Source organism: Ruditapes philippinarum, unplaced genomic scaffold, assembly GCF_026571515.1.
Source record: "Ruditapes philippinarum isolate M1 unplaced genomic scaffold, ASM2657151v2 ctg1830_1_1_1_1, whole genome shotgun sequence".
Taxonomy (NCBI): Eukaryota; Metazoa; Mollusca; class Bivalvia; order Venerida; family Veneridae; genus Ruditapes; species Ruditapes philippinarum.
The window spans coordinates 13981-39348 of record NW_026861117.1 but is presented as its reverse complement, the minus strand read 5'-3'; the positions used below and the strand labels follow the sequence as shown (position 1 = coordinate 39348).

The 25368-nt window shown below is 30.9% G+C and overlaps 1 protein-coding gene across 1 annotated transcript in view; it reads right to left on the bottom strand.

The window, feature by feature from the left end:
• The window catches only part of LOC132714576 (FH1/FH2 domain-containing protein 3-like), a gene marked incomplete at its 5' end in the record, with an annotated part of 56934 nt that overhangs the window by 20624 nt on the left and 10942 nt on the right, over positions 1-25368 (bottom strand). The window contains 11 exon segments of the mRNA XM_060697464.1: positions 6131-6426; positions 6429-7157; positions 8152-8382; positions 11004-11057; positions 11761-11903; positions 12434-12672; positions 13902-14045; positions 15984-16078; positions 17561-17672; positions 22652-22746; positions 23635-23740. Of these exon segments, the coding sequence (XP_060553447.1) occupies positions 6131-6426; positions 6429-7157; positions 8152-8382; positions 11004-11057; positions 11761-11903; positions 12434-12672; positions 13902-14045; positions 15984-16078; positions 17561-17672; positions 22652-22746; positions 23635-23740 (2244 nt within the window).

Sequence of the window (25368 nt, the reverse complement as noted above, 5' to 3'; positions counted from 1 at the left end):
ATCTCAACTTAAAAAATTATTCATTTCTAATTCAATTTAAATGAATTTACATATTGTTTTAAAATTAAAATGATGAACAAGTCTAATTCTGACTTGTACAGATAAACAAACAGGCCAAGCATGATATCATTAGTTTGTCCCGCTATTGGTTACCAGGAACTCAAATAGCCAATTATCCGACAGACTGACATGATTTTTTCTGGATCTTAATTTTTTTCATATGGTAATCTAAAGATTGGAATAGAACTAGTGGAAAATTCGACATATTGTCATATTGTAACCTAATTTTTTGTTTTCTGAATATATAACCAATGTTTTAACTTATTTTCAGGGTTAACAACTACACTAAAGCATGTTCATTTGTAAATTGCCTGAAAGACTAATCATATCAAGACAATACTTGTTAGAGAATAGACAATTCATGCACATATATTCAAGACCTAACTTTATTCTGGGGGAAGAGAGGGGCAAAAATGCTTGTCTCAACTCACAGGACAGTATGATAATATAATGATCCATTCATAGCATTGATATTGTGACACACTCTTCTTGCACTTTCATTTTTGTTCATTATTAACCTTAACCCTTCTGCAAGTGAGTAACAGACCTTGTCTTCTTTTGTATCCAGAACTAACTAGATTTCAACTTGTGCTTAAATTATGCAGGCAATAGTATATTTGGTCTAGTCGACTTTCTGATGTGGAAACTGGCCTGATTTTATACAAGTACTAGGGCAAGTACTTAATCCCACTGGCTTATTTAAAAGATTACATGCTTAACACTATTGTCAACTTATTTTTTAGTATTCTACTCTAAAAGGACAGGAAATTTGTATTCTCATAGAACAATAATACGGACAGTTATCTGGTCTTTGTTACACATTATGAGTTAACTGACAACAGGCACTGCACCAAGAAGCAACCAGAACCAGAAACATCAAGTTGTATGTTGTTGCCAAACAATAATTCCCAAAAGATTTACAGAAAATTTAATGTTACTTGTCACAATTTTTCCCTTATATACCAGTAGGTGCTTGAAATACAGTGTAAGTGATGGAAAAGTGCAAGAGAAGTGCTTTTTGAGTACTGTTACATAAACATATAAATGTCTATAATGGAATGATAAAAACAACGAGGGTGAATTTCATTCCATATAATAGTGGGTACAGGATATAATAAATCTGAGGTAATAATAGGGTTAAACTGTATATTGTAATATAGGGGGACAAGGGTAAGATAGTAAATGTTGTTGTTTTTGGGGAGGCTATGCCGACCCAATGTTAATAACTGTCTGTCAAATCTTACTGCCGCGGTAATCAGGTCAAAAAATAGTACCTTGATTTTTTCTAAGCTGACTCATCACTCATCACAGACATTTACAATATGAAAATATTTTCATTCTTTAATTTCATATCTGCAATTTGTAAAGATAATAATTCTCTGAAAAATTCTTGATTTTTGTTTAAATCACTACTCCGTGACGTCATACTGCCACGGTAATCAGGTCAAAAAATAGTACTTTGATTTTTTCTAAGCTGACTCATCACTCATCACAGACATTTACAATATGAAAATATTTTCATTCTTTAATTTCATATCTGCAATTTGTAAAGATAATAATTCTCTGAAAAATTCTTGATTTTTGTTTAAATCACTACTCCGTGACGTCATACTGCCGCGGTAATCAGGTTTAGGCATATTACGTACGTCTGTATTAAATAGTTCTGGTATGAAAACCCTTCAAAATAATAACTTTATCCATATTTTTTTAACAAAAAAGCATAAATGAAAATTTATAAGTAAATGCTTTAATTCAGTGGCAAATATTCTTTATTATTTTTGATAACAATTTTCCAATTACTACGCAGCGACCAACTGTTTATGACGGGTCATTAACTAGAACGTTGCAACTACGTATTCTCAATATCATGCATGTGCTTTTGTTGTTATAAACTATTAATAGTCCTTAATATTTTTTAAAGACAAATAATTGTAAACTGTCGCTTACATCAGAGACATGGATCATGCTTGCGTGATAACTAAGGAAAACTAACTTATTTGTACACCCCAGGAGGCTGTACGCGGAAAACGCTCATAAACCGCTAAATCATATAGCTGTTTAGTAAATATTTTGCATACATTTAACTAAAAAATTCACTGATGGTGATGAACATATAGTTTAAAAAACATTTTATTCTTTAACCATTATCGCCGAAAAAAAAACTATTTAACTACAAAACCCCTAAGGACCTCCGACAAAATCCCAGCACAATATTACATTTTACATTAGCAAAAATAAAAAAAAGCAATACTTATATTTTCATCTTACATAATTCATTAATCAAACTTTTAACATAAAAGTATCTTTGGTAATTGACAGATCCCTACTCTGATCTTTTATTTGTATAGGAATAAATTTAAACATGTGCTCTTTTGTTTAGGAATATTTTGTAGTGAAAGTCTTATATATTCACTAATCTCATAATTAGAATTAGACAGGTCAGGAATTTATACAAACAGTTGTTTAGTTAACTATGCTCATTTTAATCCCAATAGAAACATTCAAATATTTGTGGTAAAAAAACATGACCAAAGTACCTAGTAGTCGTTTACCCGGTGGTGATCCCATTAAACTGATTATAGATTCGAATTGATTAGAAAACACAAATAGAAACATGTGTTTCCGTACAACAAAATCGGAAGTAAAGTGAACAGTTAATTGACAGAAATATGTGGTCAAATATGTTTTAACAAGGAAATAAGTATTTCAGAGAAAGACGCAAGATCAGTATGACCCCGTATTGTGTAATTAGAAAGTTTATTCAATTCTAGGGCATACATCATAATTTGATAGTCCATTTGTAATAAAATTCAAATTTTCAATACAGATTATGAGATACATTAAAAATATTAAAGAATAAGAAGCTTTAATCAAAAAACAAAAACAAAAAAACAAAAACAAAAAAAAAACCGCATACATATACAAATTACTTACAGTCGAGCATCGGGAAGTCATTAAACATATCTTACGAAACTTTAATTTGAAACCGATATTTGCTCGCGCTGAAGTGATAAATGTTTATTTGAAAAATAAAAAAAAAGAAACTTTTATGGTTGTGTTCTAAAAATAATGGGCGGCATAAGAGGAATTTCTTATTCATTTTACAACACTTGAAAAATTACTACAGAAAATGTGATGTTGTTTTGTTTTCAACAAAAGTGTGTGTGTTTTAAGTTTATTTATACTCGGCGCCGGAATAACCATATGTCCGAGATTATAGCATCTGGGACGTCTTTTTCAAGCAGATTCTTCCTGGAAGCCCATTCTTCGTTCTTTGGTGGTAAAGGAGACGACAATACCGTCAAGGCATCAACTTTCTGACTGACGACAACAAAAACGGCATCTATTAGCGCCAAACCTCCAGAGTAAGTCACGACAGGTCAACCAATCACCTCTGGTACTTATGATGACTTGACTATGACCTTCCGTGTGCCTTCTCCGCGACGTGCACGCCTCTGGAGGTATTTGGAGAAGTTTCAACAAAAAACTTCCAAAACACGCCATTTATAACACCATTCATAGCACTGACGGCTTCGATGTTCTCATCTATTTGCGGGAAATGGTCGACAGGGAAAACCCTACGTAATAACCGCACACCCTGTTAACAACAGATTTTTCCGCAGTATATATTTCAAGCTAGTGAGGTTTAAAAAATACACGTAGAATCTATCGATTAACTACCATAAGTTGGTTGAGTGTTGAGTGTTGGCGGTAAAAAAAAGAAGATATAACTTCCTGATCAATTTTCACTTAGGTTGATTCAGTTTTTGAATAAGCTTTGCAGAGATGTATTTTTTCAAGAAATATTTAGCTTTAATATTATCCGATGCCGTCAGTAATGAAATGGGATTAATTTTCTGAAACGTGATTTTATTCGAGATTTGCTTCTGAAGAAGACAACCTTCTGTCCGTAGAGCATGAATGTTAATACTCATCACAAGACAGTATCTTATTGATCTCAATTATGGTACATCTAAACGTGTATAATTTTTATGTTCAATAAAAATGTTGCATCACTGCAGTTGTTATTATCATTCAATAATATTAAAATGACATAAAATATTTATGATGAACAGTCCTAGAATATTTTGATAAGGAACCGTCAGTTGTAAAATGTTATTGTTATCTGATAATGAACAGTCGTCATACTTGCTGGTATGTCATTTATTATTGACAGTTTAGGTTTTTCAAAATTTGCATGATTAACAGTCCGAATGTAGACCTTAATTAAATGTTCTGGAATATTAACAAAATGAATAGTCAACCTCATTAACCATATATATGAATGGTTGAACACAACAGTAAGGATAAATAGCGCAATGTGCATATCTTTTTATTTTGGTAGCATATTTTAAGCAAAAAGAAAAGAAACTATAAGTCTGAAACATTCTCTCATAGCCTCCCCATCAGTACATTCAGTGCTTTGATTGTTTGGGGGTGTTTGTTTTTTGGTTCTTACCGTTTCCTGAATTATGAACGAGCATACAACATGCAATTAAAATCCAGCGTAGTAAACAAGCATGAAAAAGAATCACAATATAATCAAATTACTACACATTTCAAATATTTCAACTGGTTAATACATAAGTAATGTACAAAATACAGGATAAAAGTAACTCCACGTTGTAAAAGTAAGCTTTCTGTAACTAATTTTATCATTATTAAGCAGGGGTTTTGGAAAAATCCAAAACTTTGGATAACATAATACCTGCAGACTATTTGCTTGTCAAGCTCTGTGTTAAATATTTGACCAATTTAACAGGACCTGAACCTTGAATAAGCTACTGACATCGGTCTTGCGTGTGACATAATTATTTCAGAAAGCCATTATAAATTTGCAATTACATGACTTCCATATTTGTCACCCTCAAGTCATGACACTTTTACTAAATGAAGTCATATAAGAGCGGCAGAAGAGTAACAATACAATATCTAAATTTTTCTAGTAACTTTATCATATTCATTTGTTCGATGGTTACTGATGGATAAACATGTACACATACAGACAGATGTCATTGTAACTATGTCAAGGTCACCAAGGACAGGCTTGACAAAATATCTCCTTTATTCAAGGGAGGTAATTGGGTATTTGTGAACAGTAAGACAAACTTGTGTTTGTTGGAGTGTATGTGAAAAAATATTAATACATTCATCACATCATTTTCTCATTCTGTTACAATATCTAAAACATATCTAAAACATATCAAATTAATTCTTTTGACAAATGAGATTTCAAAGTTATTCACGCAATCAATAGCTTGAGTTAGTTCTTCCCACATCCCCATTTTTTATTTTTTGTCATCAAATTTAATATTTGTTTCTTTATTAGGGAAAAGCATCAAATTGACAAGATTTTTTATTGTTGTTGTTGGCAAAAGTCAATGTCTTTCATATCAGGAAATTTAAGTTTGCAAAAAAGGAACAAAGCTCTTAAAATAATTTTGAATTTTAAAATTAGTCTTATAAAGGAAAAGAGCTATATCCAGCAGATATTTCTGCCAAAAAATAGCAATTGATATGATGCTTTTAACTTACATACAAAATATAGAGAATCTTCGCAAGCTTTTGAAGGCAGTGAAACAGTATTAAACAGTCATAACATGTGTAAATTGAACATTGTACTTCTGGTATATATTAAATAAGCTAAACCCATAACATCTGCTCCTTGATTATCACATGTAAAATTATTATCACAGTAACAACACTTTATCAAAATATCACAATTAAGCTCTAAATTTCTTTTGTAAGAAATTGTGAAACAAAAAAGATCAGTTTAGCAAAGACAAATGCCTACAATTAATTGTTAAAGCTATGAAAGCTTTCATTCACATTTTATTTTCATTCACTTATAAATCTACATTAAAAATTAAAATACTTAAAATAAACGTATGTTAAAAAACTATTAGCAAAGTAATTTTAAACAAGCATTTATAAATTTTCTACAGTAATCTGCTTTGATAAAACATAAAAAAAATAGCACTCAGCTTCAGCTGAAAGACAAAATTAATAATCAACGAAAGTTCATAATTATATTTGATATCCAATTCTAAACAAAATATACAATACTGACCTTTTGTTTTAATTCTGCTTGTCTTGTCTCAAACAAATGCTCCAATTTGTCAGGATCTACTTTTACTTTAACAATATTCTTCCAAATTGTCTCCCCTTTTGTTGCCGGATGAGGATGTTCAGGTTGAACAGTTTTCCAGTGAAGTTTCACAGTCTTTTTATTTTTGTGCAAGTCGGCACCTGGTGGTGGAGGTAAATCCACTGTCATTGCTGGCTGGAATGCTACTAATCCCATCGGGGGAGGTGGTGGTATAGCCATACCACCTGGTGGGGGTGGGGCAGGGGGAGCCAGTCCTGGGGCAGGGGAGGAGCTCCAGGAATTCCTGGTTGTGTCGGCGGTATACTGACCATACCTGGTGGTTTGTGAGGCGGTACACCTGAACCTAAGTCAACTTTAGGAGGAGCGAACACATCAGTATCGTCATCATCTTTTAAATCTGTAAAATCCATATCATTAATTTTGAGAGAACGATGAAAACGTTTGGCTAATCTTTCCCATTGTAAGTCACTTTCTGCTTGTTTTACATCAGGTTTATTATGTATAACAGGTTCTGATGGTTTTGTAGGTTCTTGTTTTTTGTTCAAATTTTCCATGGCCTGACTAATTAGCCCAGATTTATCTCCAGCCGGCCCAGAAGGTCGCTTTGGTCCCGTATCCTCCGGTTTCTTGTTTGCGAAACGTTCTAATTCAGATTTCACTTTATTATGACTATCATCTAATTTAGCACTTGTCGGTGATGTCTGATTATCATTTATAAGCTTATCTCTTGGAGACATACTTTGATCGTTTATAGCATTTTGTCCTGACTCATCATCTTTGTGAGCCATTTTGTACATTAGCCAACGTCTATTGTTTGAAATTCCTTGCATATCACCATTTTGCATTTGAGATTCATTTTCATTATAATATCCATCCTCCTGTAACCGACTGTGATCGTCCGTTGACTGGTACCCAGATTCATCCGGTTTCTGTGACCGAAGGTAATTCTTATCTGGTGGTTCCCGGCCCATTTTGAGATGCTGGTTATCTGTAACACACATGAAAATGTTCATACATATAATACATACTCAACTCAACACTAATATCATTCAAACTATTAAAATATACTGATGAACAAGTAAATGTTAATTCATGAGGAATATGTTTAGTGAGCATTCAAAGCAAGTTGATTTCTTAACCCATATTTCACCTGAACAATGACTTGATAAATACTTTACCTTGCAAATTTGTTAGTCTACTTCCCTTCCAAAACAGATTTACTTAGAAAGTGACCACCTGCCATTGCAACTTACTAAAAAATTTCTAAAACATAAACACTAATAGTTTCACAGTAAGGAACAAACTTCTTTTAATTATTTAACTAAAAGATCTTGATTAAATACAAAATCATAATGACCTTGACACATTCATATATTCGGTTAAGAACACAGTAAACTCAATAATTAAACCAGATTTATAAAACAATTCCAAAGAATCCTGCATCGGTGTCTTAATTTCCCCCCATCCCATTCTTTACTAAGCACAGCCATCTATATTAGGCTTATTTTTAAAGTCATTACAGATGAAATATGGGTTGTGAACATGCGAGAAAAACATGGTTTTGGTGAAAACATAACATACAGCCCTCAGAGGATAGCACATATTTTATCTGAGGATAGTTCTTTATCATCCAATGATCATGTACCTTATCATGCAATGCTCATAACATAATAAGAAAGTATATTTTTTAATGATATAATGTATCTTTTTATCTATTTCATAATAAAAATATATAAATAAAACATGTTTGCTTGAGGATTTAAATGAGGTAAATCAATCATTTAAAATTCAAAATTAAATATTAGACCTGTAAATATCTGTACTGTAAGGGTGCTCAAAAAATAAAATAGTTTCTATTCAGATATTACCCCAGAACTTTGCAATTTGCATGAAGTATAGTAACCCTAGTTCACCAGACAACAGAATGACAAGACAGAGACAAACTATTCTACTTGGACATTTTGGTTTTATCTAATCCTTACCCAAAGATTCAGTGTCACTAAGTGAACTCATAGAAGAGTATTTATTATCGCCATGTAAATTAGTTTCCATGGCAACAGGTGCAGCACTGCCATTACTACTGCAAGTGCTTGTAGAGTCATTGCTAGCGATAGACATTCTGTCACCTTCCCGCCTCAACAAAGTGGTAGTTTCCTGTGCTTTGATAAAGTCACGCTGGCGTGCCCGCCTGTCACGGCGGCTCCTCATCATATCTGCAGGCAAACATGCCAGGTTAGTTGCTAGGCAACAAAATTGGAACATGGCAACCAAACATGTACATGTGATATTTTCATAACTTCTCATATAATACTTATTTCTTTAATTATAAAAATTATCTTTAACATGTATTACATGTACTGGTGGGTAACTGGCCTTACCAGTTTTATTTTGATATGTGCCAGAACCACTTCAAACTTATTTTCTCTCCTCCGAATATAAAATTTGTTTCAAATCAGAAAAAAACAATTTTCAGACTTTCCACTTACATACATAATTCTGGTAAGACAGACTATTTTTATACATGTATTTTACACCATTTATGATAAGAAAATTCTTAATTTTCTTTTAACAAATTTTACAAAGAATTAATGGAATCTTAATGATCACATGTACATAGTTGGTATGTTCTGAACAAGAAATAAAAGATAAAAAACATTCAAAATATCACTCCATAGCAAAATAGAAACAGTAACACAGTGTTGTTCTTGCAAAAAAACATTCTCAAAATTCAAGGAAAAAAATGGCAGAAACTAAACAATTAAAAGAAAACGTCAGAAATAAATTGCTGTCTCTGTAATCATGCTTGATACTGTAACTATTCAAATAAACTTTTATATATCAATGTCTAAAATCATCATTATAATATAAGGTAAAATAATCTAACCAGTATGATGTATATGTATACATGTAAATTCATATGTCTTTTAATGATAAATTATTTCTATATTTTGATCTGATTATATATGTTTTAGTCAAAGATGAAATACAGTCAAACCTGTGTTAGATCACCAGACAAATAAGGTATAGAAACACTTAATCTTGCCAGAAAAACTTGGAAATATAAAAGGTGGGTATTCAATTTAGGTAGTTTGTTCTGTTTCAAGGGCCTGACAGCACAGGTCTGACTGTACTTGGGTTATTTATTAGCATGGAATGAAGGTATGAAATTTTCTAGGTTATAGAGTCCTAAAATCAGTACACTAAACTATTATTAGATGACACGAATAACATTACCATGGGTATAAATTGCCTTTTAATTCAAATTTATTTCCCAACTTCTGAATTAATGTCCTTTTTAACACTACTCAACACATTTACCGATGATCAGTTTTATGATGTTATTTAAAGATCCTGTAACACATTTCTTTCATGGTTTTATTTAATAAATATGATGCTCAAATTAAGATTTGTCAATATTGTAAGTTCAAATAAGCATTATTTATAAAGATATTACCAAATTTAACATTTCATGTAAATAAAGGGAGGTAATTAGAAATTTGTTTTCTATAAATTCTAAGTCAAATTTTCCAATAAGAAATGAATGGATATAATTTATTGATTAAATATAATGTGCACAAATATTTGCAGTACACATTTTACATATTCTTCGTTGTTTGAAAATTGTTTTATTTGCATAATTATATACATATATAAATTTTTGCAAATGTGGTATACACACAGTAACAATATCAATCACAAAACATACAGGATCTTTAACTATTTCAGCAAATCTGTCATTAAAATATTATTTATAAGTTAACCATGATTCTTTAAATAAGTTGATCAAAATGTCTAATGCAAAAACGTTCATGTAAAAGTTAAATCACTCACTAGATTCAATCAAACACACCGATTATGTTAACCCATCGTGTGATTTTTTCTGAAGAAATGTAGGAAATGGTAAAGATAGGTGCATTTGTATGATGCTACAAAAATCCCAGGTACATTAGGATAAGCAGAGAATGATTTGTCATTAATTCAAAATACACAGACATCTCTTTTGTAAATGTCAAGATTCTAACTTATTTGAACAAGTCTAGATTTCAATTAAGGAAATAAAATGACTTTGAAGGTTAAGTTTCATTTTTTTATCATTTCTTCAATTTAACATTACACATACATTTATTCCTGGGAGAACCTATGATCCCTGTACAGATGTCTGTATACTTTTTGATGTTTGTTATGTAAGACTATCACCTTAAGGGGAGAGAATTACAGTCAAAATATAAACTGCCATAGAGTATATCAAAGCTGCTGCCAATTGTTTTCAAATCATTTCTTTAATGTCTTATGTTAAACTGCTAATTCTTCCCCCCCCCACCAAGATCAATGCAAAGGCATGATGAATTGACATAAACCTTTGTAAAGGATGTGTACAAAAAAAATCATGTATCTTTATAATATATTGTATAAGATCCAGCATTCATTTATAAAGTTTGAAATAATCATACCACCAATTACTAACACAATTTTGCTATTTCATTTGTTTTTAATTCCTTTTGATGAAGAATTAAAAATGCAAGATTCTGTATTTCTTAGTATTAAAAACTAAAAATGACTTTTCTCTATTCTATTTTTTTTCATATTGCCAAATTTCAGTTAAAAATCAGATATACAGAAGAACAAAGAAAACAAAACCTAACAGTTCTGTGTAAGTGTGTGCATGAGTGTGTGCACGAGTTTCAGAATTATTTTAGCATCAGAAGCAGCTTTAAATGTTATTACATGAATAATGAATTTAAAGCCATGAGAAATGGGTCAAGAATTCCTAGGACGGATTTATATGACAAAGTTCCAAACCTGGTTATATAATGTGGGTTATATGACAACTTACCATGGACAGACAGTGTATCATTTTGATCATTTTGTTCAGATAAAGTTCCGTCAGCTGAAGATTAATTTCAAATTTACGTTTATAAACAAGCAATTCAAAGTACAAACATACACATTTTCTTGCCAAGCATTAATATCACCTCTCATAGCAATTAGTAAATCAAACAATATTAGATTATTTTTTTTAAAATTTGAACGAAAATTGAAGGACGCCACAATATCATTTTTGTTTTTTCATTTAGTAAAAGCAATGAGTACCACATGTACCAGACTGTAAATGATACAGATGAACAATAAAGCTTCACACAGCGTAAGCTAAGCCATCCGTGCGAAACCCATCCTCCATTGTCCACCGCCCCGTCAGTCCTTTCTCTCCATTGTTTATATACGTATGAATCATGAAATTGTCATGAACAATTAACATGTAACATGCTAAGATTCTTGTATATATCGAATTTTCATACTCATCGACACAATAAATATTTATTTACAGACAAAAGACAGAACATTTGGTGACATTATACAAATACATTTCATGCTATATATATCATCTGCTCATAACATATTAAACACTAAATCAGTGCATATAATGTTTGTTTCAGTCTAAACTTTTTAAAAATTACATGTTATTCTAATGATGTTTCAAAATAATGATTTCATCTACAATATAATGACTAGAAATTTTGATTTTGTTCTTTCATAGACCAGACTGTGCACTACTATACATAACACGGACATACTGTGAATGTAATACGTACAATGCGATTTGTCCGAGCCATTTGTGTATTTACTGGTATCATCCACCGGATCTTCCTTGTCTAACCCTAACCGTTTTATACGCATCTGTTTGTCCGGTAATCTATCAATCATCTCGTGTTCCTCTGGTGGTATAGCCGATCTTCTGATGTATGCAAAACATTTTTTTTTTTACATTTATAAAAATCAAAGTCACAGCAATCTTTATGAGTTAAATAAGTGTGTACAACACAATTTCTAGTTAAAAACATTTAAGGAAATATAATCTTACTTAAAATGTATGCACAATTGTATGTCAAAAAATAACATGATATTTTGCTATGAAGCTTGATGTTGTGTAACCTTGTACACGAGGGATAGTAGCTTCATATAACTAGTCTTAATAACATTAAATATAGTCCAAATATTGAGTAATTTCAAGTATGATAAAAAAGATTTCACAAACCAACACAGTTTATCAAAACATGTTTCGCTAATTATAAGGCTTCTTCAGTTGATATGATAAATAATAAAGGAAATGTATTTCATTTACTTAATTTAGAGTTTTATTGATTTTACTCCTTTCTGGAAATCAATGAATAAAGTGACCTTTCTTTGAACACAGATTTTGTAAAATATAAGTAAACACATAAGAAATAATTTTCAACTGAAAATAATTGAGGTAACTTTACTGACTCTTTTAATTTCTGTTTTCTTTTGTTATATTCTTCAGCTAACAGGGCAGATTTATTCAAAGGCGATTGTTCATTTCCCTCGACACTCATTCCCAGTGAGTTCCGACTTGGCATCACTCCGGTGGAAAATCTACGGGACTTTCGTGCAATGTCCCCGTCACTCTTGATTCTTGGAGTACGACGGAGATTTTCCATCTGACCTACTTCATCTTCTTCGCCATCTTCATTCTTCAAAGATGCCTGTAGTTGTTAAAAGTCAAAGGTGGTTTTAAAATAGTAACAGATTTATTTCTATGTTAGTTCACTTTACAGTCAAGAAAAATTGTTTTAAAGGCAAGTGTTCAAAAACAAATTTGGTTAATCACAAACTGGATTATAGACTTCCTAAAAATACATATTTTCTGCTCTATTGTACACCACATTAAAGTGCAATACAGTCATCTAATGTCTCATGAATAAAATCTAAGATGATTTTACAGATAAAATGGTCTATACATGAGGAAAGGTTCAATAAGCTATACCAGCCATAGTTTACTAATAATATGAAATTCTCTTTTGGATTTTTACTATAAATAATATTGACCCATTGAAAAACAAAAAACAACCTTGTTTCAGGCATTCATATCTCATGAATAATATAAGTTAGGTTTACTTTGAACATAAAAAAAACTTCAAGTATAACATCCACATAGTGGCAATATAGCCATGCAGTATAACATTGCTGAAAATCTTTAAAACAATGAAAATTGACATACAGAATAAAAACATGATCATGTTTCCAACATGTTGTACATAGGGGTACGAACAATGATAATACATAAGAACATGAACATAGACCATTGTCTTGTTTCAACAGCATTTTAACAAAACAAGTTGTACTTAATAACAAGGAGAGCGTTACCACTAGGATTCGGGCCTTTCTCTTTTGGTTCTGTAAAAATGTTTAAAAATCACAATGATTTCAAAAATCGATCAGAAAGAATAACTTTTTACACTTAAGAATCACACTGGTAAAAATATAAAAACCCTAATAAGAACCTCTTCTTAAGATTAAAATGTTAAAATACCAGTGTAATTTTTCAACCCAGTTCAAGTACCCCATTTAACAAATACTAAATTTTTACTCATCATATCTAATAAAACAGTTTTTGATGCCTTTTTTCAGACTTATGCTTATACAAATGTAATTACGATTTTTTTTTTCAGTACATGGAAAACTGCTAAATGTTCCATTTTTTTCACGTGTGGATAAATGCAATACTTTCATAAATATCTCCCATAAAATATGTTTTACCTATTTCACACCTTTGGAAATGTGCATCTCACATGGTATGAAAAATAAGCATTATCTTGAATAGGAGGGGTCTGTTGTCTATCATAAATAGAGTTTTATTTTTTATATAACCAATATTTAAAGCCTGAATATCACTGAGTAAACACCAGGTATAAATATTAATGAATATTCATACCTCATACAAGTTGAATTGTGTAAGAAGATCGAGGTCAGCCCCCTTTCTGTTCATGTGTCTATGAGTGATACGCTCCATACCTAGTTCCTCCAGACAATCTGTTACATCATAGAATGTATCCTGATCTGGTACAGCATTTAATACCTGTAATATTTATACATATAATATATATATAATATACATATTATAATATAAAATATAACAACCTGAATCAGGCAGGTACTCAAAAACAAGCTTGGTAACCCTCAATGTTATTCTGCTTAAAATATCTTGATAATCATATTCCATGATCATACAAAGTTTAATTAAAACAGTTTTAATACTGCCTACATGTCAATGATGTCTATATCTCTATATCTAGCTATACTGGTGGAGGAAGACCTCAGGTGCCCATTACTTCAGGAGCAAATGAGCTCCTCAGTAGAACCACTGATGCTCTATAAACTAGCTGGATAGCTTTCTAACATGACAGAATTCAAAGACACTGGTAAGGCTCGAACCTAAAGCAGTGTGAGGCAAGTGGTTTGAAGTCAAAGACCTTAACCACTCGGCCACAGACGTTCCAGTTTAAAAAGCAGTAAAACATAATTTAACAGTCAATGAGTCATGATAACAAAGGTTATGCTTTCAAATTTTAATCATATTGGTTGCAACTAATAGTTCTAGCCTCTGACATTTTAAGTAAATTTAAGACACAAATTATTTTGAAGTCATACATTTAATAGGAGGATAGCCATACTTTTCTACAAAAACTCAAGCTTAAAAAATACAGGATACAGGCCTCAAAGTTATAAAATCGTTTTTTTTTAAAAGCTCTGGCTAGAATCTCGAGATTTTCATTGGTCAGTGAACATTCTATGCCAGTTTCTGACCATTCAAATGCCTAAGATCTGGGTATAAGATTACAAATGTAGCACATTTCTTAACAACACTCAACCCTGTGCATAAACCATTATTGTTATCTATTTTTTCACATCTAAAATTTGTTGTTGTTCGCAATTGTAAAAAGACAGCAATATTTAATATCAAATCAAACATTGGTAACATTGTACAGCAAAAATTTGAGACAACATTGCTGAAGATGAACTTTAACATATGGATATTAAATCAATGTTTAACATTGACATTGTTATATTGACATGTCATTCAAACATAATAAATTGATGCATATAATGTAATGTATCAACAATTGCATTCCTAATCAATAAATCAATCATCTTTAATGAATATAATTAAAGCATTTATATGATAATGGACCATCTGAGGAAGAATAAATGAAGTTCACACCAAACCAGCTATTAACCCTTAATCTGCTTTAATGGACTTGTCTAGCTCCTTTTTTTGGAACTGTCTATTATTGGCTTTGGGGATGAAAATTACAAGTTAGTAAGCCTATGGATCAAGAGGCAAGTCAGAACTGCATGGATGTGCAGACTGGTTTGGCTCTATATTGGTAACAAAGCTTATCGGTTTTGGTTCCAGCAGGGTAAAGTTTGAACATGGATAGAAAGATATGAATTCTATGTTTTTGACCAAAGGGAGATTACTCTTGTTTTTGGTAATTAATTGAAGTCCTTCAACCACATAAATTATAAAACTCTGTTTATCATTAACCCTTTCAAATTTTGACACAGTCCATCATCACTTTTAGGGATATGATGAAATACTGAAACTGAATAGAATACAGTATAGAACCTGATCGGAATGTATGTATAAATGAGCCGCGTCACGACAAAACCAACATAATGGGTTTGCGACCAGCAGTCTGATCAGGATCCATGCTGTTCGCTATCAGTTTCTCGACTTGTGAAAGGGTTGGTAAGCGAACAGCATGGATCCTGATCAGACTGCGCGGATGCGCAGGCTGGTCTGGATCCATGCTGGTCGCAAACCCATTATGTTGCTGGTCGCAAACCCATTATGTTGCTGGTCGCAAACCCATTATGTTGGTTTTGTCGTGACACGGCTCAAATTATTATGATGAGAGAAGGTATGTAGAGTATTGATTGAATATGACATACGGCATCTGATATTTCAGTTCATTTACAATCAACATTTATATATATATATATATATATATACCTTGTTTAGAAGTGTCATGGCATAGACTAAAAGTTCCGTGTCACCACCATCCTTCTCGTCTAATATTGATATAATGTTTGTCCAAGGCTTGACCACTGAAATATCAAATATAACCATTATATACATGTTGGCATGTGATGAAAATAAATCTAATAGTATGATGAGATTTTAAATAGTTATTTTTAGTTTAAACATATTTACTTCGGCTTGCTAAGGAAACAAGTTCTTGCAATTTGTATTAAACACTTTCCAGCCCACTTATTTACCATTTCTGTGAAATTTGTGAAACTTCCACTTAAATGTTTAATTATAAATTCTACTTTTATTCCCATACAAATATTGTTACATATTGTATTTTGAAAACATTTCCATCATTAAATGCTTGATGATTCCCTGAAATGTGAATTATGTATGTATATTATAACACAATGATTACTTTGAATCATGTGAAAATCAAAAAAAACTGGGCAGCAAATATTAGAGTATCCTTTTTAAATAGGTCAAGTTTCTTGAAGGATAAAGAGGTCTCGTCGCTTCCTCACAAATAGTACTTTCAATTATCTATGATTGTGTTACAATTAACCATTGTTAATCAAGCATGTTTTGTTGATATAATTTATTCACTTACAGACTTAATATACATAAACAGTTACATGTTAATCAAGTGTATTTTGTTTGCATAATTTATTCACTTTAAGCTGCCATATTAGATAGCACTTTCTCCATTCTATAAAGTATAATCTGAATTAATTATTTAATGCTGGGACATAAGTGTGACTTTGACCATATGTTTTCTTACAGAACAAAATCACATATATATACTAATATTATATGTAGCAAATTGTACATTTTTTTAACATAAGCACCTGTGCAACACATACATGCATGTGTGTGGCTATAAACATTGTACTATGTTTTATGCTGAAAGGAATAAAGTTCGTATTCGTATTTAAAATAAACATGAATCTATCAAAACATCTATATTAAAGTACAGTAGAATTCATTTTAAAGTCAATAATCTTTGCCCACATCAGTGAAACTGTTCAATTTTAGAACTTTGCCAAGTAGATATCAATAAATGCCAAAGCTGATTTGACATGAGAGGTGTCTACCTACTGTCAGTTCATAGATAATACTTATAATGTTAGTCAATCACATTAGTGGTAATTATAAAGGCAGATGGCAACACTAATGAAAATATCAAAACATTCTGACAAAAATATCATTATCTTAATTGTTGTCATTTTTCATAATTTAATTTGGAGATACATAAGTATTTCCAGTAATGCTTCATCATTTGAAGAAGTGAAAGCGTCATCATTTTTTTGCTGAATTGTCATTTAATACAGACTACTTTATACTAGCATCTTTAAAAACAGGTACTTACACTCCTGGCTTTGTTTACAAAGTTTTCGGATTCCCCTGCAAATCTAAATTTATAGTTGAATAATAAGACATGTAATGGTAGCCTTATTAGTGGTGCAAGACTTAGGACATCCCTCATTAATTCTGGCACAAGAAAACACCTGCTGCCTTACAATAAGTCAATTAAGGTATCAATGTATATATATACTTACTTCTTTTCTTATCTACAGCATTGACAGCCTTGATGAGGTGTTGAGCATTAGTTTCTGTATATTCCACAAACACAAGGAGCAACTTGAGAGCTGTTTTCACTACTAGTCGAAACTGTAAACATACAGTATCATTACAGTCAAAACATAACAACCAATTTAATCAGAGCTTTAAACAAGGGATCTGTTTTAAGAACATGTACTAACATCAAATGAATGTACCGTAAAATTCCTAATAAACGCCCCCGGGGGCCTAACATTTTCCAAAAGGGGGGCTATTATTACAACACAGTTTTTCCTAAATAAAAAAATCACTGTAAATACATTTAGTGTTAGCAAGTGTTGGTAATGACATTAAAAAATGTTAAGGTTTTAAAGTTCATATTATACATATTTGTGTTTACTATAAAATACTATGGATTCTGAATGATTTGAATAAAATTATGGCTTTAATTATGAGTTCAGCACTGATGAGTAGATTGTTTTCCCTATCAAAAGGCCTGGGGGGGCCTTTATTAGGGGAGGGGCGTTTATTAGGAATTTTACGGTATAACTTATAACAAATTTAGAATTGTAAACCATTAAGACAAGTTTTGCACAATATGACAAAGATAATCATAGCTCTGTGATTAGTGTGAATGAACCAATATTGTACATGATGTATTAACCCTTAACCTACTATATTTCTATAATGGATCTGTCCAGCTTTGAATTTGGAACAGTCCATTCATAGTACAAGGGATTTCAATATCAAAATACAAAAGTTGAGCTACCAACAGTATAGAGCCTGGTTAGACTGCAGGAATGTGCAGACTGGCCTGGCTCTATACTGGTGGCAAAGGTTGATCACTTTTGGTTCCTGCCAGGTTAAGGTTTAATATAATAAATGAAAATAAATCAGTTTATGAAACTACCTTAACATTTTGAAATGAAAACATGATAAACATAAAGTATGGTTATGTATTTGAAAATATTCTCCAATCTAAACAGAAGAACAATCTTTATTGTGAAACTGCTCAATCATTACAATGAATGTATTAATATTCAAACCAATCAAATGTGTAAAACTTAAACACAAATTAACCAATACTAAATACATCAACAAGTATCTGAAATATTCTATTTCGGCTAAAACTGTGGGATAAATTGCATCAAAAATTTAATAATTTAAAACTGTAACCAATCTGAAATTTAACAAAACAATGGATTGAAACTTATAAAGAAAAGAACTGTCTGTCAACATGAACTAATAGAACTATTAGAACTTATTGAACTTGGTCACCTTAGACACTTTGTATTCACTTGAATCATATTTGAGACAGAACAACCCATCGGTGACATTATCATACAAGCTTGTAACCTGTTAACATGGTCATATAATGTTACAAAGTGCACTTCATTTCTTTACATAAATATTTTCTATGTGTGCAAGTTGAAAATATAAGAAAACATTAAAACCCTGAATTTAGTATTATTTCAATTGGTTTTATGTAGAAAAAGAGAACTTTCAGGAGCAGAAAAAATCTGAACTTCAGGCGAATGCCTGTAAACTTTTACCCATGCCAGTGAGCCAAGTTGAAGTTTTCCCATACATGAATATGGGCACTGTAGAAAGTTATTTCTTCCAATTTTTACATGTCAGGGATAAAGTCACAGGGATTAATGATGTCACTTTTTCATATAATAATTAGAACAGTTTGTACAATGTACATACATGTAGTCTTACCACACAATACATTTGTTCATATAATTTAATATTTTGTTATTATTAAAGGAATAAGGTCCATAAATAAACAAAGGACAGTTTCTATTTCTTAGCAGGAAAAGTGTATTGTGAAAATCTATCTCAGGATTCAGGTAAAGCTTTTTAATGGACAAATACGGTCAAAAAAGCTAGGACCACTTGCTATTTCTTCTTGTATTCTTAAGCCAGGTGAAGCAATGAATCGCCTTCCAAACAAATGTATTTTAATATCTTCAGGAGGGGGGTAAATAATTGAGCTAATGTCAGAGTAAATGCATGTATTGGGATGTGTTTTAAGAGGCTTTAAGGCTACAAACCCTGGTGTCCACTATCACTATCTGTAGAGATTAATACATCAGTTAATCATATACCTAATAAAAACACTCAATTAATTTAATAAAATTTAATAGTGTTAAGTCAATTCTGAATTTTGAAGCTGGCAACTTACTTAAATAAAAGGTTATTTTTAGAATTTTAAATGACTAAATAATTCTTATTTGAACCATTAAACACTGGTACAATTCAATTTCAACATATTTGTATTCTTGGTTAATCATAAATGTATTTACAGCTAGATTATGTTACACTTGATTGAAACTTTGACCTAATTTAGGATATACAAAATGTCAATCAGTATTAATATAGATTAAATCCAACTTTTGACAGATCTTGTTCAATGTTTTCTTATGTACAGACGATATGAAAGATTTACAAAAATAATATTTTCATGCTATATAAATATTTCTGCTATTAAATCAGCTTAGGATTTTAATTATTGCCTTAAAACTTGCTACTACCAAGGAAAAAACATTCTGAAATATTCTGTACCTTACTTTGAAAGGGCTACATTTGAACATTTGTATATAATATTATAGTAACAAAGATAATAAGACACACCAAAAAAAATTGAAGGTTATAGCTGCACAAAAATTATTTTTTCTTATTTTTTTTTCTTGTTAACAGCTGGGCACAAAAGATCTTGTACATTATGATACACAAAATAAGTAATTTACAAATATTTTTTATTTGAAATTTGTTTCTTTTCTCATTTTTTTTTCTTCTTCTTAACAGCTAAGTTCAAAAGATCTTGTACATTATGAAAACTAAGGATAAGCATTTTTTTTTCAATCTGCATTTACTTTGATAAATTGTCATAAATTTATGTACAGAGGACAGCCAAAATCATTCTTTTCTTTAATGCTTGCCTTTTCATTATCATTTTTTACGAGCAAGCAAAACATTATATCTTTAAATCATAAAACGTAGTATCTTAAGATCATAAATATACAAAAAAAATTCAAGTCATATGATTGCCATCATATTACATAACATGTTTACCATGACATGTCAATATAAGTTCATAAATTTAGATCACGTTGCACTTTAAATCTCATTAGCTGATCAGTTTTATCCGCAATAAATATCTCCTTACATGGGTTCATGGTATTGTACAAATTAAATACAGCAAAATGATATGGCTTCGATATAGCTGTGATATTAAAGGCTTTAGAAAAAGGTGAGAAAGTGTAAATACTGCCATGACATTAAATGACCTAATGGTATAACACTTATCATATCTTTAAGCACAAATTACTGACTAATCTGATTAAAGGTATTTCAATCTATAAATATGTACTATGCACAATATGTTGGCAGGTCTTTAGTTGAAGTTTAAGACTGAGATTTTTCTTTTATAGTTGGTGTGATCTCTAGCTGGACTATAATAATTGTAAATATATTAAGGTGACTGTAAAAATTGATAAAGAAATTTGTTTACAATTGTACATTTCACAAAGAAAATTTTGAATGAATCATAAATATAGTAACAAGTTATTTCCTGATTTATTAAGATATATTATCATTTATTAACATCATCACTATCATCATTGTCATCATGTTTGGTTTAACAACACACCAACACAATTTAGGTCATATGGAGCTGAAACAGGAAAGATGACTTTCGCTAACCTCAGGTGTTACAAACTTTAAGCAACACCAGGTGTCAAAACCATCCCACCTGCTGGGGCTAAGAGATGCATAGACTCCCGTACTTCAAACCCATTTCGTCGCCCCTTACGATCACACAGGATTAACTATGGCTGCAATTCTGATGACTTAACTCTTAAAGGCAACCCCTCAGCCACAAGGGGGATCATCATCATCATTAGTTAAAGCTATTATGAAAACAATGTAAAACTACACAATTCTGTTCTGACTTAATATTAATCATTTACATGTATTATATATTTCAAAAATAATTTCACACATGTTACTTCTGTAAAAGATATCAAAGTATGTGATCAGAACGGAAAATAAAACTTTCATTTACGACATTATACCCCCTTTTATTGACAATCAAAGAATATCATATCAGAACAATTCTGACAGATTGTTCATTCTGTATCAAATCTACTCCACATAAGAAACAGATGTTTCTCTAATAATTCCTATCCATGTTGGAGATTTAACATTGATTATAATAACAATGTCTGGCACAGTTTTACTTTTAAAAAGCCACACTGTATTCTTCTCCATTTTTAATTTCATAATTACTTCAATTAAAACTAAAAGAATGTGAAATACCTAAAGAATTCAAATTTGGATCTACATTTCTTAAATTCTAAAGCAGTCTGTCTTGATTTATGTTACTAAATAGTAATTACAAAATGAAATTGTTGATATTGTAAGTATAAGGTTTACAATTTTGCAAAGTCACATTAAGAATTTAAAGAATTAATATCAGGTTAGAAAATTACTATGCCATTTACTTTATGAAACTCTTCATGTTAAACATTTACAGTGGCAGAAAATTGGCTGAAAATTTACTCCATTAGTTCATGACATGAAGCAAATATGACAATTTTGCAAATTTGAGAAATTTAACAAATTTTCTTGCCAGAGGCCTGGAAATCTTTCAGCTATTGATTTTTTTTATCAAACATAACACTGGGTTGTGTTAAATCGGTTCATTTTTATGACTAAAATCTCAAGTGTTAATTAATTGTTTATGTTGTTTTGATACCACTAAACTTTTCACGAGGAAATTATTATTCACTATCTTATAATATTTCTGATTTCTGAAAGTGCAGTACTAGTTTACAAACAAAGGCTCTTGCATAGTCTTAGTAATTATGCTTTATGAATAAGATTTTACATGAATAATGTACTTAAGGCTACATATAAGTCATGTTTATTATCAAGGGATAAAACAAACTTGACAAATAAGATATGTAAAGGGTATATCTAAACATTTTTTTCCTATTTAGATGTCACTGTACATTAAGCTCTGATGAGGTAGTGAGCAGAATGTGAATGAAGTAAGTATACTATGGTATCACGCGGAGACATACCTTGGATGCTAGCAATGAATACAGCCACTGTACTGTTGCATTGTGATTGATGACTCCATTCATGCCATCTACGTACAACATCACCTGTCCAAGGGCTGTAAATATGATAAACATTTGATACAATATATATATACACACACATTGTGTACATTTTATAACATATAAAACATTAATATACATGTCTTCTATTTATACAATGTTTACATTTATGTAGTTATTGTGACTCATACACACAAGATGTTATTATGTCTGAAGTAATTTTTCCCATTAGATGTACTAAATTTCGATGAATCAGCAAAAAATAAATGTACACCTGAAATTGTTTTTATAACCTGTACATGGACTTATGATTGTAATAACGTTTGCTGATATACAAATATCTGGTACACCATTAAGATAAAAGTGTTTTAAGCTATATATCTAGTGCATGTAGTTTACAAAATTATTTGTATTTGGAAAAAGAATACAATGTACTTCAAAAAAACCTGTATCAAAGAAAAAAGTTTTTACATTTACTTAAGAGCAAATAATGATGAATGGAAGAAAGTATTGCTTTGCTAAATGGTAAAAACCCTACTTAAAATAGCACCACAAGATTTTATTCCCAAACATTTTAATCTGTTTCATACAATTTCGATTTGAGTTAAATATGAGAGACATTCTGTATTACAACTCTCTCCAGAACTGACCAAATAATTATAGTAGCAATATAATTTATTTCACCCTAGAATTTATGAAAATATTTCATATAGCTTTATACCCTTTAAAAGGGTGTTGAATTTTTTTAAAGGGTGTAAAGAGGAACTTTACATTTAAAACTAGGTAAGTTTAACAAATTTGCTGAATTTGTATAATGATTTGTATCTCTTTGAATTTGAACCCGATTCCTAACAAATAGTAAAATTAAACAACAAGCATCATTGTATATTATTATCAAAGGCCTGCAATAATAAAGTCTCCAGATATTGCAGTGATTAAAATACCTCTAAGGATGTAATTCTGGTAGTTCTGGTCGGCTTCTGCTCCGACTTTGATAAGGCAATCCAGACCATCATTGTTGACAAATTCATGTACAAGATCCTTGTCATCCTACAAATATAATAATAACATTCATTGTTATATATGCTATATACATGATTCACACCCTGAATCTGCTGAATTTTCAAAATGAACTTGTCCAACTTCTATTTTTGAACAGCCCATTATTAACTTAAGGGATATCATGATGAAATCAAACTAGATAGGCTTACAAAATAAGCTTGGTCTGACCCCATAAATGTAACAACTACCTTGATACTTTCCTAGTAGTTGTGTTTTTGACCACCAATTCTAGCATAGAGAGAGTTTTATTGACTCTTTATACATGTAACTATATCTATTCTATTTCCATTTATACCTAAAAAGTAACATCATTTAAAGTTCATTGGTGCAGTCTAATTTATGTCAAAACTTTCTACTTCAGTGATCAGAGAAGACCAAACATTGCACAAAACCCAAATACTAAGGAAATACTAAGGAAACTTTCATTAGACTTTTCTAAATAATTCACCTTTCACTGTTTTCTTACCCTTGAAAACTTTTAAAAACCATGAAGGAAAGGTAAAAAGTCAATAACATGAACTGCATTTCCAGACAAAATATTATAATTACAGGCAAACAAATCAAGTGGGAAATGCAACCAATTATTTTTGTAAGACATTTTTGCTCGGGTAACTAGGATTTCATGATGTACAGCATCCATCTATTGTTGACTAGTAAATGTAGGCAAGCTTTCATCAGTAATGGATTAAAGCGTGGAGAGTTGAAGAGTTGAACAGTAGTTAACTGATGGTCAAATATGATAACTAATAAGTTAATTAACAGCATATTATATATAAACTTACTTATCCTCAAGTACACTACTATGAAGTAGGATCTTCCATTATATACAAAACAGTAAGTTGATGTCAAGTATTTATTTCCTGTATAATTATACTTTATACACATTTTTATCATTATACAATCAAATATAACATAATAATAATTAACCATTTATAATTTGAAATTAACGATTATCACAGTTCATCCCTAAATACTAAAGAATGGGTAAACTAAAGAAACAATTCAATTGCATCGACCATAGAGACTCTTAGTTTATACGAATTTATTTTAGTTGGATTTTAATTGAAGCTATTAACTGCATTTGAATCCCTTCCTGGAGCCAACCAGTACTAAGCAATTAGTGTAAAGTTTCTTGCTCATGGAAACAATGGTTGCCCCTGACAGGGTTTCAACCCATGTAACTAGCAATCCTTAGATTACAAGGCCAGCATATAGAAATCCTTCAAGTTGAAACAGTTGAAATTTGCATAAATATGTGAGGAAGTTTATCTCTATATGTACAAATTTTACTAATAGTTGCAAATGACTGTTTATATCTTTTGTAAATCTTCACCTTACAAGTTACAGATGAATTATATAATCCAGGTAGTTTGCCAGAAGTACCAGTGCACATGTTACAAAGTTTCATACAGAGATGAACTTATCAGTAAAATTAAAATTAATACCATTTTTCAACTTTTCATAGGGAAAATTATTACACAGAACTTATGGTTATGTACTGGAAATAATTCATTAAAACACAAACCAGTTTTTATACTTAAATACCCTTAAATACCCTCAATATTTGTTTGCTTTCTAAAAGCAATCATCTGGATGTTTACCTGTGGTTTGTGCCT